Source organism: Micropterus dolomieu, linkage group LG13, assembly GCF_021292245.1.
Source record: "Micropterus dolomieu isolate WLL.071019.BEF.003 ecotype Adirondacks linkage group LG13, ASM2129224v1, whole genome shotgun sequence".
NCBI lineage: Eukaryota > Metazoa > Chordata > Actinopteri > Centrarchiformes > Centrarchidae > Micropterus > Micropterus dolomieu.
In genome coordinates, this window is record NC_060162.1 from 27485728 (window position 1) to 27502720 (window position 16993).

The following is a 16993-nucleotide window of genomic DNA, read 5'->3' on the forward strand; positions in this document are numbered from 1 at the left end:
AGCTTCAAAGATAAATCTGCTCACTCTTAGACTAACACTGTGCTGATTCCTACAGCATTGTTCAAATGATCACACCCCCACATTCACTCAGAGAGACAGAGGATGAAAGAGAAGACGTGTGACGAGGATATAAGCACGCAGGGGCAATTGGATTGTGAACGTCACTTTGTTGCACGGGAAATAAACATCTCATAAACACAGTTATTATTTGAGCTGTTCCGTACAGGGAGACCTCTACACCGGAGGCCCCATGAAACCTTCCATCAACAACAGTAACAATAACGTGTCGTAAATACTGTACATGAGCAGCCACCTGAGGATTACACTGTTTTTCTTTATGGCTTTAAAGCTTTTTAGCTAGCAGCATGGCTTTGTGATGTCAGCCAGTTAGTCGCCAGTCCACCACTTTGGTCTGCACTGAAATAGCTCAACAACTATTTGATGGATTTTTCTGAAAGTTTGTACAAACATGGTCTGCAGTGAATGAATCCTACTAACTTTGGTTATCCCTTGACTTTTCCTCTGGTGCCACCAGCAGGTTTAAACTTACCTTGTAAAATATTCCATCATCTGCCAGATGGATTGGCACGAAGGTTTGTACAGACTTTCGTGGTTCCCAGAAGATAAATCATAACTACTTTGGTGATCCCCTGACTTGTACTTTCTCGCCGCCATGAGGTCGACAACCATTGGATGGATTTTCATGAAATTTGGTACACACATTGTTGTCCACCTCAGGACAAAATGTAATAACTTTGATGATCCCTTCACTTTACCATTATTAGGTCAAACTTTACCACTAGATGGGTGGATAAATAATAAGTCATAGAAATAAAACTATTTTACATGGTGCAGTGCTGAAGATGAATGGAGTCTCACAGCCAGGGGTAAAAAGCTGCACGAGGGCTCTGTCGCAGACATTTTGAGCCCTTTATGCACCCTTTTCTGCAGACTTTGCCTGAGGGAGTTCATAGCGTTGTGACGAGAAACGTGGGGGGGTTTCAGCGGAAGCCCGGAAGCGAAAGAAAGATCACGACAAACCCGCCTTGTAAGAAAAGAAAGAAGGAGAACGGTAAACAATTAAGCATGGATGGAGCAACCAACCCTGACGTTAACATACTTAGAAAAAAGGTTTACATGGATTTAAGATGGTACATACACATTATTACACACCTAGTTTATTCAACTTTTTATTTTAGTTTTTGATTAATGATTCTGTTTTGACCAACAATAATACATTCGTTACTGACAAATATAGATAATTATTGACAATCTCTCTTTTTTTGACAAACAGAATCTCATCCACTTTGCATGGCAAGAGCCTGCCGGACGTATAAATCAGGACAACATTTTACCCATCATGCTCTGGGCAACAGTTAAAGAAGGGGACAGAGATGTTGCTTGTTGCAGTGTGTGACAGTTTTAACTGTGACAGTGATGCTGCAGAGGAACTCTCTGCTCCGCCAGGTGCTGGTGTCGAGTTTAATGATGAATCATGGAGGTTAAAGCTCATTGGGAATAATCTAATAACACGGCTAAGACAAAAACAAAGATGATGCATTCACCTCTGTTTCACTTCCTCGAGCACTCCATCCATCTTCATTTGGACGGAGCCTGAAGCATCCTGGCAGGACAAGGGACGACAGAGATTTTAACGCACTCTTGACATCCTTTCTTCTCATGTGGTAAGACTGAAATTCACTCCCCATTCAGTTCAATAATGAACCTATTGAGAATTATTCACCTCCAGCTGTGAAATGATCTAGCCTCGTTCAATTCATGCATGATTTCAATCTAATTTAACTTTATCCTGCCTCATCATGAGGTTCTCCCAGCAATGTCCAGTCATGGAAATAATGCTCTGTAACTGCCAATGAAATAATACAACCAGCAGCAAAGGAGGGATGGTGATAGGTTGTGATGATTTGGCAGTTTCTGCTTCCCACTGTGTCCATTCAGTTTTTGGGAACAAGGCTTGCTCTTGGTCAATATTGCTGCGAGACAAAAAGCCAATCAATCAAACACACACTCCTCAAAGGATAGATCATGTCAAGCCAATCAAAGTCTCTGCTGGTGAATCTCTGACTGCATCACCCAAAGGGAGGGCAGAGTGAGAGAGAGGAGTATGCGCGTGTCCACAGAGACTGCCAGTGTAATGGCTCACGCACCAGGACAACTGTCACAGATGGCAGACAGAGAGAGAAAGAGAGAGGTGGACTTTATTTCACCAGCAGAGTGATCACGGGAATTAAACGGTCAGGTCATTTAAAGGCTGCAGCATTACAGAATTGCCGGTGACATTATGCATGAATGAAGAGATCAAAGATGTCACCTGCTCTCATGCTGCATTCTGTCAACAGGTCGACAGCCACTGCCACCAACAACCAGCAGGCATGCGTGCTAAATAAATATCTGACAAGGCCCCCTGCATCAGCCTATCAAAGTGTACTGAACTGTACTCTATTGTACTGAATTTTAAATTCCTATATTGATCTGCAGTTCAGCATAGTTGCAACATCTACAATGCCCCAAATGCAACAAATACAGCGAGTACCGCATATAAATGAACCACTGAGATTATTAATGCAAGAATGATCTAATTTTTTTAGATTATTTTGAACAGTATGACTGCTGTTAGCTAGGTTGTATTGTTTTTCTGCCAGCATGCCTGTCATCAAGAGCTGTCTCACCCTAATTTTAATTTTTCACTGACAGTTTAGACTTTGTGCTTTGAGGATTTTGCTCTGATTTAAGGTCTGAGGGCATTATTCTTAATGAGTTTTTACTTTTATTCCAACCAGGCACTATACCAACTGATTAATTCTCCTTCAGGAAGAGGAACTCATCTATTATTAACCTGCAGACTGTTGACACCTGAACACACCTGTAAAAGTGAGCAGGACCTGCTTCTGTAAAAATGTTTTGCTGTTCAGTAGATTTTCTGATTCAGTTTTTCTGTAGGTTTCATGAATGAGGAGTGTGTGTGTGTGTGTGTGTGTGTGTGTGTGTGTGTGTGTGTGTGTAATGTAGCAACTACACAGATAAACGCTCGGTCTGAGTAAAATATTCAGCAGAGGATTTTACAGCTGAGCTAAAGAAATATAAACCACATACATACACACAGAGTGAGAACTGCTCAGCTGATCCAGCAGCTACAGTGTGTGTATGTGTGTGTGTGTGTGTGTGTGTGTGTGTGTGTGTGTGTGTGTGTGTGTGTGTGTGTGTGTGTGTCCTCTCCTACCACCAATTAGCTTAATTAAAGTGTTTGGACATAATTTATTGACAGCAGGATATTCAGAGAGAGAGAGAGAGTTAGCCCAGTAGTAAATCTCAGAACACACAATATCTCAGAGCAGTTTGTTCCGTAACCAAAATCATAAAGCAAAACAACAAACATTCAGTGAATCTCGATGCTTTGGGATATTTAAAGTGAACTAAAACAACTATCCTTTGAGAGGAATAGGGCAGAATTTTACACGGACAAAAATAGCAGCAGTCAACTCCAATAAAACCAGTTAATCAAACTAAAACCTGGTAAAATTAATAGTCAAGGTTCATTCTATAATATGTAAAGATAATCCTGTAACTTCGTGTACAGCATACAACACTTATTTGCACTAATAATGTACAGTGAGCAAATTTTAATTTTCTTTTAGTCGGTTATTTTATACTATTTGTCTTTTTATAGTAGCCTATTTTGTTCTTAGAATTTTGTTTCTTTTTGTGTTTTATGTTCTTTGGCTGGAAGGTAACACTGAAATGTCCCCTTTGGGGTTAATAAAGTAGGCCTACTCTATCTGACAGAAATCAGCAGCTTAATCCGAATCAGTCTCTGTAGTTGTTTTAAAAGAAGCTGAAGGTGAAACAGCAGCGGAACCCAGAAAGATTTATTACTTTTTGCAGCCTAATACACAATGAAAGCGTGTGTAAAATGGTAAAACCCTGTTAAATACAATGAAACCTAATCTAACTTGGTAAGAGCCAGTGAGAGCCACCAAACCTTAACAAAAATCCTAAAAGAGCTAATTAAGCTGAGTAAATTCCATTTAAACCCAGTCAAATCTGGTAAAAAAAAAAAAGAAAGAAAGAAAGAAAAAGGTCAAACCCAACAGCCTAAACCTGATCTGTCCCTTTATATGTTTTAATCACAGCAGAAACTTAGGGTAAAATAGCAGCAAAATCCTGAAAGATTCACTAAAACCTGCTCAAAGCAGCAGTCTGATAAGGATAGAGCTCAGAGAAATCAGGCGAAACCTGGCACAGCCTCACGAAACACACAAAGGCCTGATCAAACCCACTAACAGGCAAATTCACTCTAACCTGCTCAAAGCACCAGACGCCAAGTAAAACCAGCATGACTGGCGGGAACCAGGTGAAACCCAGTAGAACCCCATGAAACACACCAAAACCAAATCAAACCTGGTAAAGCCTGGTAAAACCCAGTCAGACCAGCAGCCTAAACCTCATCAGTCCCAGGGAATTTGTTTTGATGGATATTGAAGGTTTAAAAAAAAGCAGCAAATACAGCAACATTCAGTAAAGCCTGCTCAAAGCAGCAGCCTAACACATGATCAGAGCCGCTGAAACCTGCTGATGCCCAGTGAAATCCATTTAAACCCAGTCAAACCCAGTAGAAGCCGGTCAAACCCCGCAGCCCACAACCTGATCACAGGAGCCCAGTAACCCAGTTCAAGTCGGTCAGACACGAGTGCTCCCGGGTTAGAGTCAAGGTTTAAACAGCAGCCAACAAGGAGACGCAACAAATGTGTCAATTATCCTTAGGTCTGCGGCAACCAGATCAAACACACGCACACACACAGAGGCAGAACCCGCGCACACACACTGCGGGATGGAGGCAGAAACAACGCATATCTGTGTCTGTTTTCCACTCACCGTGCGCTGTGGTGTGCGCAGCCAGCAGCCAGCAGAGCAGCAGCAGGTAGAGCCCTCCTGTCCTCCTCCTCCTCAGCACCAGCACCTCCCAAACGTCACCAATACATCCAACCAAAACCAGCTCCATGCTGCCCTGCTCGTGTCCCGATGAGCCAGAGGAACCACAGGAACAAGCGCCCGCAAATCCTGCTGATGATTGATTTTTTTTTTTAAAAATCCTCCACAGAATCCAACTGTCAATTAAAAATCAAAATAAGAAAAAAAACAACTCAGGATGGTGAGTCAGGAGGATGAAGAGGAGGAGGAGGAGGAGAGAGAGGGGTAAAACAACCTCTCCTCTCCCCAAAATAACCCTCCCCGATCGGGCTTGGATCCCAAAAAGAAAACAAAAATCCAAAACAGACACAAGCGCAGTTAGTTCCCTTCTTTTTAAGATAAGAAACAAGTTCCAGTAACTATGAAGGCAGAGTCTCCATCACTCCTGCCCGGTGCAGCTGATTCCCATTCACACAGATGCAAGGAGGATTAAAATCCACGCTGCCTTGCCGGAGGTCTGATCCGTCTGCCGGGGAGGACGGATGGAGAGGGTCGGAAGAGGAGGAGGAGTGTGGAGGGAGAGAGTCGAACTCACTCTCGCTCTCTTTTCTCTGTAGGGCTATACAGCTGGAGAGAGAGAGAGAGAGAGAGTGTGTAGGTAGAGGGGCATAGGCAAACTATGGAGCAATTGATCTAAAGAGGCTGGAGGTAAAGCCCGGAGCTGGAGTGCAGGGGAGCGGGCTGGAGAAGAAGCTGGAGCCCAGCAAAGGAGTCAGAGCAGCGGGGAGAGATTAGCTGAACTCTCCTGCCCTCTCTGGTCACACCGGGGACTCTTCAGATACAGGTTGAAGACAACGTTCATCAATTAATCAGTATGCTCCCTGTTAAGGAAACGCAGATGGTTAATATTATTTTAAAATGTGATGTAGTTTCAGGTTATTTGTTGTATAATTTGATTTGTATGGAAGCCCATTGCTGCCTAGAAAAGAAAAAAGATAAAATGTTAGTAATAAAAAAACTCATGGTAACTTATTGTTTTTATGCAAAGTGTCAACGTTTTGATATAATTTTATAGTTAGTAAATAGGACTACTGTCAAACATCATTCTCTTTTTTTTTTTTTGGCAGAAGAAAACAAGTTGAATTCCTGAGATTCAACATTTCAGATGAGGGTCCACAAATGGCAATTAAACTTTTTCTCTTGCTTGGATTGATTTTCCTGGGCACCTGAGTGTGCATTAAACAACACCTTTTCCTTTCCGATTCAAAGTATCATTTGTAACTGACCAAAGTTACACGGTGTTGTGTGGAAACAGGTCTGAAGGGCTGAACCCAGGAGCACAACTTGAGAAGCCAACAGGATAAAGTATAAGGTAAACGATATAAGATAAAATTAAAGTTCACATTTTCTTAGGAGTAAGGGGCAGGCAGGCAACCAGGCAGTCGGAGAAGAAAAGGGAAACATAGACAAAGGGTTAGACAGATAAGCAGAGGTCCAACAAATATGGGGGCTGAACAGGCAGAATGAAGGAATTAATTTTAGTTCAGTTTTATTTGTAGCACTGTTTCATAACAGAAGTCATCTCATTGCACTTTCATATAGAGCAGCTGTAGACCATAATATTATTTACAGAGACACAACATCAACAAAACCATCATTTTGGCAGACAATTTGACATTTTGGGCTTCTCCAAAAGGGACAGTGTCTGCCTCATCACACAAATCTTTGGGAAAAATGATCAGGAGGACACAGGATGTTCAAAACAGCGGGTTTCACATTCTTGGTTCCTGGCTGGTAGGAGAGTGAGTCACATGGTGTGAACCTCCACCACAAACTGACATGAGGGATCAAAAGTTGAGGATGGGAGCCTTGTAGCCTTTGTTGGTCAGGTTGGTAGTTACCAGGTAGTTGGTGCCTAACCAAAACCATGATCTTTTTCTAAACTTAAGGGAAAGGTTTGTCAGGCTTTCTCAAAGCATTGGTATTTGACGCCCTGAGATCAGAACGTGTTGGGTATATTGCAGGTAAATAAAGCAACAGTACTGATACTTCCGGCTCCATTTGCAGTTCATTGACTAAACTGACTGTAGTTTGGAAACTTTCATACAAACATACAAACACACCCATACACACATCCACAGACAGAAATTTTACACAAAGACTAACAAACCTCAGGTGGAAATGCAACAGATCATCAGTGTGTGTTTCTGCTCTTAATGTGAGTCTGATGAGCTGATAAGAAACCTCACATACACATACAATTACCTAATTACTGATTATCAGACTGTGAACCCACAGCAGACTAAACACTGCAGCTCTGTGTGTGTGTGTGTGTGTGTGTGTAAGTGCGTATATCTGTCTGTGTGTGTGTGAGACCCTCTCTAACAAAGCCTTTATTCCACATTGAAAACCCTCCAATAGGAGCCAATTAGATCACAATACAGCTGATAGCATGTATTTATCAGGCTGCTGCCTCACTCCCCCACACGACCACGGTGGAGGTCTGCATCCATAGTGAGAAGGTGACTGTGTTTGCCCTGACATATTAAGGGAAAGATTTCCCTCATCCAGGTGAGACGCCATCTGGAGGAAGACAAATCTGATTCTCTACACTGTTCATATGAACGGCTTCTTCAGTTCAAAACATCCCTGTGGGTGACACCCACCAGTATAGAAGGTCCACCCAGCGTTACCTGTGTCAAATTTTTAGCAAACGCACAAAACACTGAGATTATTTTCATATGATGGAATAGAATCTTTCCTATCTTCTTCATTTCTAATTAGATTTTCCTTTCACAGTTTTACCTTCTCTCTGTGTTTTCATCACAAAGATCAGCAGCTCAGTGTCTAGCAACACAGCAGGGGAAGACAATGAAACCCCAGAACGTGTGTGTGTGTGTGTGTGTGTGTGTGTGTGTGTGTGTGTGTTAATCTACGAGCGGATATTAATGTCAGACGGGAAATTAAAAGCCAGGTTTGTGTAGACTGTGTGTGTCCGTCTGTGTGCGAGCAGAGTGTGTAGTGCAAGGATCTGTGGTGGCAGCCTGACAGATATGAACACACACACACATACACACACACATACAAACACATGCTTCTTAGATTTATAGTCAGTTATGCAGCACAGTGACACTGGACTGGACAAGAAAAGATAAACACCAGAGATGCCCACAGGTCCACAGACTTGTCCAGAAAACACCTGTCCATTAGAAAACGCACCAACAGTTGGTCCAATTCTCTTCTCTTCTGTTTGACCCCACCAGGTTCTCACTCTACTTTTAGTTTCTGTGAGGTGGTCAAAAAGTTGTCACAGGACTTTGATTTTAACATTTAACTTTAACATTTAACAGCTTATTACAAAACATAGTAGAAACTATGCTAAAGTTAATGATCTCACTAACGTGTTGCTATTACACATTAAACTTTGTGAGTCGGTTATTCACTGTGTTAGAGGGAGTTTACTTTGGATTGCTTTTTCAACAAGGACCTGTACAAAGCAAAAGCTCAAGGATGGATTGATACCAACCGGATTTAGTTTGTAGCACATGTCTGTTGAACTTGGTGCAGAACGTTCCACATCTAATGTGGCTACAGTGTCTGTTGTACACACACTGGAACATTGTTGGAGTATTTATTAAGGGACAGCCAAGAGAAATTGTGTGAAGCCTCATTTGAAGCCAATTACCAGAGCAATAGGTTGGATGTGGGAACACCACACACACACACAAACACACGCACTTGAACCTCACAGATTTTGAAGTGCTTCTTCTTGCAATCAGGGCTCATGTTGATGCTCAGTAATTACCTCCAAACATAGGTCTCTCATTTTCTATTTCTACGTGCGTGTGATACAGAATATGTGACGTGTGGGCGTGGAGGCGATACATCCCCCCATAAGTGAAGATGTAACTGTTAAAATGTATCTTACAACTACCTCTCACTCCTTGCTACGAAGCTCTTTAAGGGAAAGCTGCCATTTTTGTTACATTCCCTTTTCTCTTGTTTTTTGTGTAGGTAGGACCCAAGTTTAGACTTGTAACTTGTCTTTTTGGGTAGTTTCTTTTGTGTTGGGATTTTATTTCTACTCAGGGCTGGTTGTTTTGTTGTTTTGGTGAGGGCTCTCCCAGATGCTTGTTACATTGTCGTTCAGAACTCTTCAAAGTGAAAGCTCTCAATAAACTTATAAAGTTTATATTTTGAAGGCACAATCACTTAAGAGGAAGTGATTGTGTGAATAACTGTAGCTGTCATGTCTGAGATCTATTTCAGCACCAGCCGTGATCAATTTATTTATTGTTTATTTTTCTGCTATTACTCCTATTGACGACCACTGGTTTTGACAGTGCAGACAGTGCAGACAGTGCAGCTGCACTGGAGCCCGCACTGTGCTGGGTGCCCTTGACAGGAGCAGCCCCGCCGAGTTTTGGTATTCGTGTCACATAGCCCATGTATGCAGTGATGATTGCTGAGTTATATGTAAATGAATGCCCAATCTTAAATTTCTATTTGATCATGTGACAAGACGTCAAGATTCCAGAAATCGGGTGAAACGCAAAATCTGACCAGAAGATTAGCAGTGCGCACGTGCAAGCTAGCAGTCATGCTATTCACACATAAAAGTTGTTTCAAGAAGAGACAGGAGAGAAAAGAACAAGAGGAGAGGGTCGCAAGCTTATTCATTTCAGCACAGTTGACACCTCCCCTGCACTCAGCTGTTTGTAGTGACGGTTCAGGTTTTTCACAATGACAGCAATGGCCATGCTCCTTGTAACTTTCTCTTTGACTTCTGTACTTTGCAAATACAAAAGTGTAGGTGACACAGTCCAACTCTAAAATCCATCACATGATGGTACTTTAGAGTGCTGCGTCGAGGCGCACGCAGCACAGCCACAGCAGCAGCAACGTGTCTGTGTGTTGGAGAGAGACGCACACACAGAGAACTGTTGAATTTAATATGTTAATATGGAAAGATATCAATTTAAGGAGCTTTTAATTAGGTATTTAATGCATCTAATTTTACACTTACTTTCCTGCATTCTGGTGAAATGTTCTGCCAGTTTCTGCCTGCCTGCATCAATTTATGTTGAAAATATTATTTTTGTAAACGGAAAACAAAATTCAGGTGGCAGGTGACAATTATAGGAATTCAACAAATGCTGCTGAGTCAACACACACTTTTATTGTCATATGTACAGGAAACAGTTGTCACACAGTACAATGACATGCTTATCCTGCAAATCCTCCCAGCAACATCAGACATTAATTAAACACCCCAAGACATAAATAACAAGTGGCATAAATACAAAAGACACATACTGTAAATAACAATGTGCAGAAAGTACGTTGTTGTGCATGTATATGTCATGTAAACATGAGGAGACAGTGCAAGGTCTACAGAGGTAGCTGTCACTAGTTGTTCGTGTCCATGTGCAGGTTTTGCTTTTGTGTGTCTGAGCAAGGTGGAGTGGATCATTGCACCTCTTTGGATCAGGGGGCAGTCTACAGTGTTAGTAGTAGTATCATCAGCAAATGTGATGCAGGTGTTGTTCTGGGAGGCCAGAGTCATGGGTGTAAAGTGTGTAGAGCATGGGACTCGCCACCCAGTCCTGCAGAGTTCCTGTGTTTTTAGGTTTTGTCCTGGATGTGTGATTCCCCATTCTGACAGACTGGGGTCTGCCTGTTAAAAGGACCCAAGTACAGAGGTTGGGTGGCGCAACAAGGGTGCAGAACTAGTTGATGAGCTTGGACGGTAGTGTTAAACTCCGAACTGTAATCAATGAACAGCAGTCAAACATAGCTGTCCCTGCTCTTTAGGTGCATGAGGGCTGTGTGTATTGTTGTGCTGACGGCGTCCACTACATACCTGTTTGGTCTGTACGCAAACTGCAGAGGTTCCAGGATGTCTGGTACAGTTGTCTGGCTGTAGCTCATGACAATTCTCTCGAAGCGTTTCATCACTATAAGAGCCAGTGTCCAGACTACCTCAACTTCAACTGAGGTGGTTCAGGCATCTGGTAAGGATGCCCCCAGGGTGCCTCCCTAAAGAGGTGTTCCAGGCACATCCAGCAGGGAGGAGGCCTCGGGGAAGACCAAGGACTAGACAGAGAGGTCATATTTCCACACTTGCCTGGGAACGCCTAGGGATCCCCCAGTCAGAGCTGGTTAATGTGGCTCGGGAAAGGGGGTTTTGGAGTCCCCTGCTGGAGGTGCTACCCCCACGACCCAACCTCGGATAAGCAGTTGAAGATGGTTGAATGGATAAAAGAGTCAGTGCAACAGGCCGGTATTTTTTGGGACAGGTTGCTGTATCGTTTTTTGGCAGTGGCATGAGCCTAGTTGTCTTAAAGCAGGTGGGAACTGAGGTTTGTGAGAGGGACAGGTTGAAGATGTCCGCAAAGACATCTGCTAGCATCCATGCTTAGGTTTTGAGTGCTCGTCAAGGTGTGACAATGGCAAATGGTTTACATGGCTCATGGGTTAGGTAGGAGGACTTTTGCTTAGTGCCCCACAGAGGTCAAGACCAGCTCTTGTGGCTTGTCTAAGTAACATTAAATCATTTTTAATAATCAATCATATTTATAAAATGGAAATGGTTGTCCTCTTGGTTAAAAACATTTATGATGTGAACATCAGCAACATCTCCTAGTGTCTTTTATTCACTGTAGTTCAGAATGTAATACTTATAGCAGCTGATACACACGCCTGAATAAGGGAGGTACTGGCACTGACCATCGGTTATAACATGACATTCCATACTTCTGGCACGTGATAAGAACTGAACAAACTCCATCTGCTGAGAAAGGATGTGGGATGTGGTTGAAGTAGAAGTTATGTTTTGGACAACCTATTGTAACATATGTTTATGGGATGTTAATGGCAACTCTTAAAAAAATAATTGGTGCAGGCATTTATTTTTCTCCATGACACCTGGCAGGCTTGATAGTAACAGAAAATACAAAAGAATTTATACATTTTCAATAGCAAAACTTCACTTGAAATACATAAATATAAACACAAATGCAAAACATATCTGTTCATATATCATTTAACTTATTCACAGATAGTGATATCTGTGACAAGCCAGTCACATCCGATCAGCTTTTAAATACCACAGTTATTATACCGTAATAAATAGGGTGGGATAATCATTCTAGTCAATTTGAAGACACACAGAAGAAAAATACTTTTGTTGTAAATTAAATTCAGTCAAACTGACAGTAATAATGCCACTTAAACTTGAAATTGAGTTTAATAGGAAAAGGAACAAACTTGCCAGTGAGGCCAAACTAATTGAATGTAGATTCTTATAATTTAAAAGAAAAGTGTCAGTTGCTGCGTCTTGTTAGTGTTTGACTAACGAGGTCAGAATAACACTGAAAGGTCACAATCACAGCACTTCATACAATAATAACCATCTCTATTATTATTTAGACTTGGAAATGAAATAAAATGAGACAAACACACACAAAACCTCATTATGCAGCAAATTAACAGTTTATTTTGCCTCTATAACAGAAAAACTGTCATTATCTCAGAGAAACATGAGACAATTAAATATTTAATTCAACAGAAAGAGAAGCTCTCTTATTGCACTTATCATATAAAGTAGCTCTAGACCGTGCTCTTAATATTTTTTACAGAGACCCAACAGTTCCTACAATAAGCAAGCACTTGGCCACAGTGGCAAGGAAAGCCACACCCCAAATATGCAGCTGGCCAATCACAGCACAGTATAGGGCTGGCTTGAGGTCCAACACTTTCATGGCTGTGCTCCTTTGACTCTAATGCAAAAGAGTCGTTTTCTAGCAATAGTGGAGATGACTCAAAGGACTGAAAATTTAAGCATTGGGGACTTCATTTCCTGCATTCTGGTGACATTTCTGCCTTTTCTGCCTCAATTTATGGTGGAAAAGTCTTCATTTATGTAAAGTAAATGCTCTGTATGGCGCCTTTCTAGTCTTTTCGACCACTCAAAGCGCTTTTACACTACATCTGCATTCACCAGTCATACACATTAATACACTGAGCCTAAGTGCTCAAAAAAGCTTACATTCACACACTGGCGGAACAATTCAGGGTTCAGTATCTTGCCCAAGGACACTTCGACACACAACCAGGGGGAGCCGCTATAAGTATTACATTCTGAACTACAGTGAATAAAAGACACTAGGAAATGTTGCTGATGTTCACATCATAAATGTTTTTAACCAAGAGGACAACCATTTCCAAAGGGGAACACAAAATTCAGGCAGCAGGTGACAATTCAAAATATAAAAAATGTATAGAATATAATGCAGTGAGGCTTTCAGACATTCTGTAGCTATTGCTTTTAAATAGCCTATATTTCTCCTGTAGATCAACTTTTCTAATTTAATAAAATCCCTGCTAGCATGATTCAGTCTTCTCTCCTCTTTTGTGTCCTTTGCATGGGGGTGTGCATGTGGCACCTTTTCACCTCAAATAAGTTAATTTTAATTATTTAATTAGTTAAAAACTCCTGGACTTTAATAAATCCTGTTATAGCAGGTTTTCCGCTTATGTTCTAAACTTTCTGCACATTCAGAATCTCTCCCACATCTGTGCTCTCTGACATGTCGAAAAAAAATACATAATATTAAGAGACTAAAGTCATCATTTGATGAGAATTCAGAAGATCTTTTAAGTCTACCCTCTGCTGTGCATTACTTATTGCTTAGTGATGTGCGGGTCGATCCTAAAGCATCGATATTTCTGATACCAACGTTTCCTGCTCTAGGATCGATACTCATATAAAAGGATCGATATCTAAACTCAGTAATTTGGAGTGAGTGTGTGTTTTATCATAAGTATCTTACTGTCACCAGGATTGTCTAACTACGCGGTTGATAGGAACTACTTTTCCTTCCGCCTGTCAAAGTCATGGTTGCACTAAGGCTCTGTGATGGAGCTTCTTTGAAGTGAGCCGCTGCAGCCCTTTACATTTCCCGCGATTGAATACTGATTATGGCCGACTGTAAAAGCAGTCACATCTGGCTGTATTTTGGCTGTGAAGGTAATAATGTTGCTCTGTGTGATGTGTGTGCAAAGACAGAGAAATACTTTGGCAACACTGCAAACTTTGCTAAACATCTGAGATTAAGTCAAAACAATATGATGATGTTATGAAGCGGCAGTTCTGAGCAGGATATTTTCATTATAATAAAAGAATATGACAGTAGTCTGATGTTTTGTCATTATGCAGCTATTATTTTGAATTGGTAAGCCTACAGCCTTCTCCTTATTTCTCTCATAAATACAGAAACGGGAGAGGGAGGTCACAAATCACTATAGAGGGACATAGAGGTGAGGTGACGTCACAGTGCAAAGGAAGTCACTGCAGTTACACACACTGAGTGGCAGCGTTAGCTTGAATCAGCAAAAACACAAACAACACATCCAAAATGGGGAAGAGCTGGACGCTGGACCACTGGTTCTTTGGTAAGCAGGCCAACTGGCTTTAATTTGAGCAAATAAACGCTTTTTATATGCTTGCTTCCACTGCTAAACGTAGCCATGGTAACAGATGTTTTGCCACTCAGTCCAGCATGTTCTGGAGGGGAAGTGACGTCAACGCAAACCCTACATATCATTTTGGCAAGGTGTGTACTAGTGTGATTACTGTAAACATAAATACTGCGTGACACTCATGCGTAATGCTGCATGGCTGCGCTATGGCACTGCAGAAGACAACGTGAACGGAAGGATTAGACAGTGTCCATAAGGGACAATGATTGTCAGGACCATGATGATTACTGGCTAATACATCGGTTTAGATTCCCAAGGGCTGTGTGCAGAACTGGGTCCAGTACTAGACAGACCAACCCGACAGAGCCGCGCCATTCCGGTGCAAATACATGGGGGTTATGGGGTTTCTGGCAGCCGGCTGTTACCATATTATGATCAACAATATATTTATACCTTTCAAATTTGCTGTATTTTCTTTTGTTTGTGAACCTGCTGCATCAAAAACTATGTGCTCACAAGCACCTCAATTTCTCTGTCAGAGAAACTCTTTTTTTCCGTCTTCATCTGGGTGGTTGTTGCTGTGATTCACGGTAAGCGTGCTCATTCACATGCATAAATATTGATAAGGTGCTTTGCATCGACTATTTATGGCTGAATGTGGACGTGTAGAAGTCTGGGTATGAGGCTGATCCACATGCGCACATTTCCAGGTGGAGTGGGATTTATAAAGGGAATGTTTAAAAGTTTAAAGTTGTGCTTATGCACGGTTTTATAAATCAGATTTTTTTATGGGGGGAACATTCCATTTCCGTTTTTTTGTGCGCACAGTATGGATTCTTCGCACTGTTTTATAAATGAGGTCCGTGGAATCTTAAAATCTGTGGGTTGATGACAGGATTGGAAGCAACTCTATCAGCTATGAAGGGAGTTCAACCTACTCAAGGTTATCAAGCTAACTCAGGGTGGACAAACTCCAACCGCCTACACTGGAATTAAATGGTACTACGACGGTGAATAAAAAGTTGGTTAGTTGAGTCGGTGTTAGCTTAATTGGAGTTTGTGCAGGTTCGCATTAAAGGGGTGTGTTTAGCCGTGTTAGCCGTAGAGTTTTTTCGCAACGGCACATGCTCCGTATTTTCCCCAGAAGAAAGACTTCCTTATATACTCCACCTCCTCAACGATTTTCTCGTCGTCACTCCACCATCCTCACCACCTCACATATGGCTTAATACTCTTACTAAACCTTTCCACAAACTCGACATCCCTCTTTCCAAAGAGAAAACCTCAGGGCCTAGCTTCTTGGAATAGCATTTCCTTCTTCTATGAGGACTTCATCATCCAGCCAGAGGACATTCAGCTGTACACTGAAGCAGCTCCTTCCTTAGGTATCAGTGGCTACCATGGGGGGGGGGGGGGGGTTCGCTTCCGCTTGGCCCTCAGAATTCAGACATGTAAGCACCAAGTCTGGCTCTCCTTCATCGGCGCTCCATGAACTATACCCCATCGTCATAGCCGCCATTCTTTGGGGGCACGAATGGTCAAGGAAGTCCATACTCATTCGCCCCGACGACACAGCAGTGGTAGAAATCTTAAATCTGTCTTAGAGTTCCTTCACAGACTTACATTAATAACAGCATCAGTTCATCATTAGGGCAACTCACATTCCCAGCCAACACAACAGCATTGCCAATTCATTGTCTCCTTTATTTTCAGAAATTCAGACACTTGGCTCCAGAATTGAATATTCATCCCACAATGTTCAACTAAATCTACAGCTTAGAAACCTCTCTTACGTCTCAGAAGAAGCCATTCTCAACAGCCTCACCCCGAGCACTCTCTCGGCCTACTTGACTGTCTGGAACTGCTTCACGCCATATGACGCTACATATCGGCTGCCTTTTCCCTCTCTGGACATCATGTCCATCTGGAATTTTATCACCTATGTGCATTCTTTCCAAAAAATCTGCTTCTCTACCATTCAGACCTACTTAGCAGGTATCCACTTCTTCACCAAAATAGTCACCGGCTTTCAATGTCCTTCTACCTCTCATTCCCACATTACAATGGGAATCAAAGGCTTGCGGAAACAGGAACCAACTCTCACAGCTACACACTTATCTCTCAGTTCAGACCTCTTCAGCCTCTGCATCCGTTCTCCACGTTCAGGATACATGTTGCCAGCAATTGACCCTATCTCTATAATCCATGTTCTTGCTGGCTTTCTTCAGCTTCCTGAGGTGTTCAGAATTCACCCCGACGTCATCTGCCTATAATCCTTCTCGTCATCCTAGTCTATCAGACATCACCATTCACACAATAATTTCTTCATCTAAACCATCAACCTGCCTCTTAGACCCCATCCCGACTAGGCTGCTTAAAGAAGTTTTACCCTTAGTCAGCACTTGTATACTAGGTATGATCAATCATTTAGAGCTCATCATAGCACAGAGACAGCACTGGTGAAAATGACTAACGACCTCCTTATTGCATCAGACAAAGGACTTGTCTCTGTACTGGTTTTATTAGATCTTAGTGCTGCATTCGATACCATTGACCATCAGATCCTATTGCAGAGACTGGA

At 42.0% G+C, this 16993-nt stretch overlaps 1 protein-coding gene across 1 annotated transcript in view; it reads right to left on the reverse strand.

The window, feature by feature from the left end:
* The window catches only part of dcc (DCC netrin 1 receptor), a 370318-nt gene that overhangs the window by 283815 nt on the left and 69510 nt on the right, over window positions 1-16993 (reverse strand). The window contains exon 3 of the mRNA XM_046066250.1: window positions 4894-5556. Coding sequence (XP_045922206.1) covers window positions 4894-5020 — 127 coding nt within the window. The 5' untranslated portion in view covers window positions 5021-5556. The remainder of the gene's footprint in view (window positions 1-4893; window positions 5557-16993) is intronic.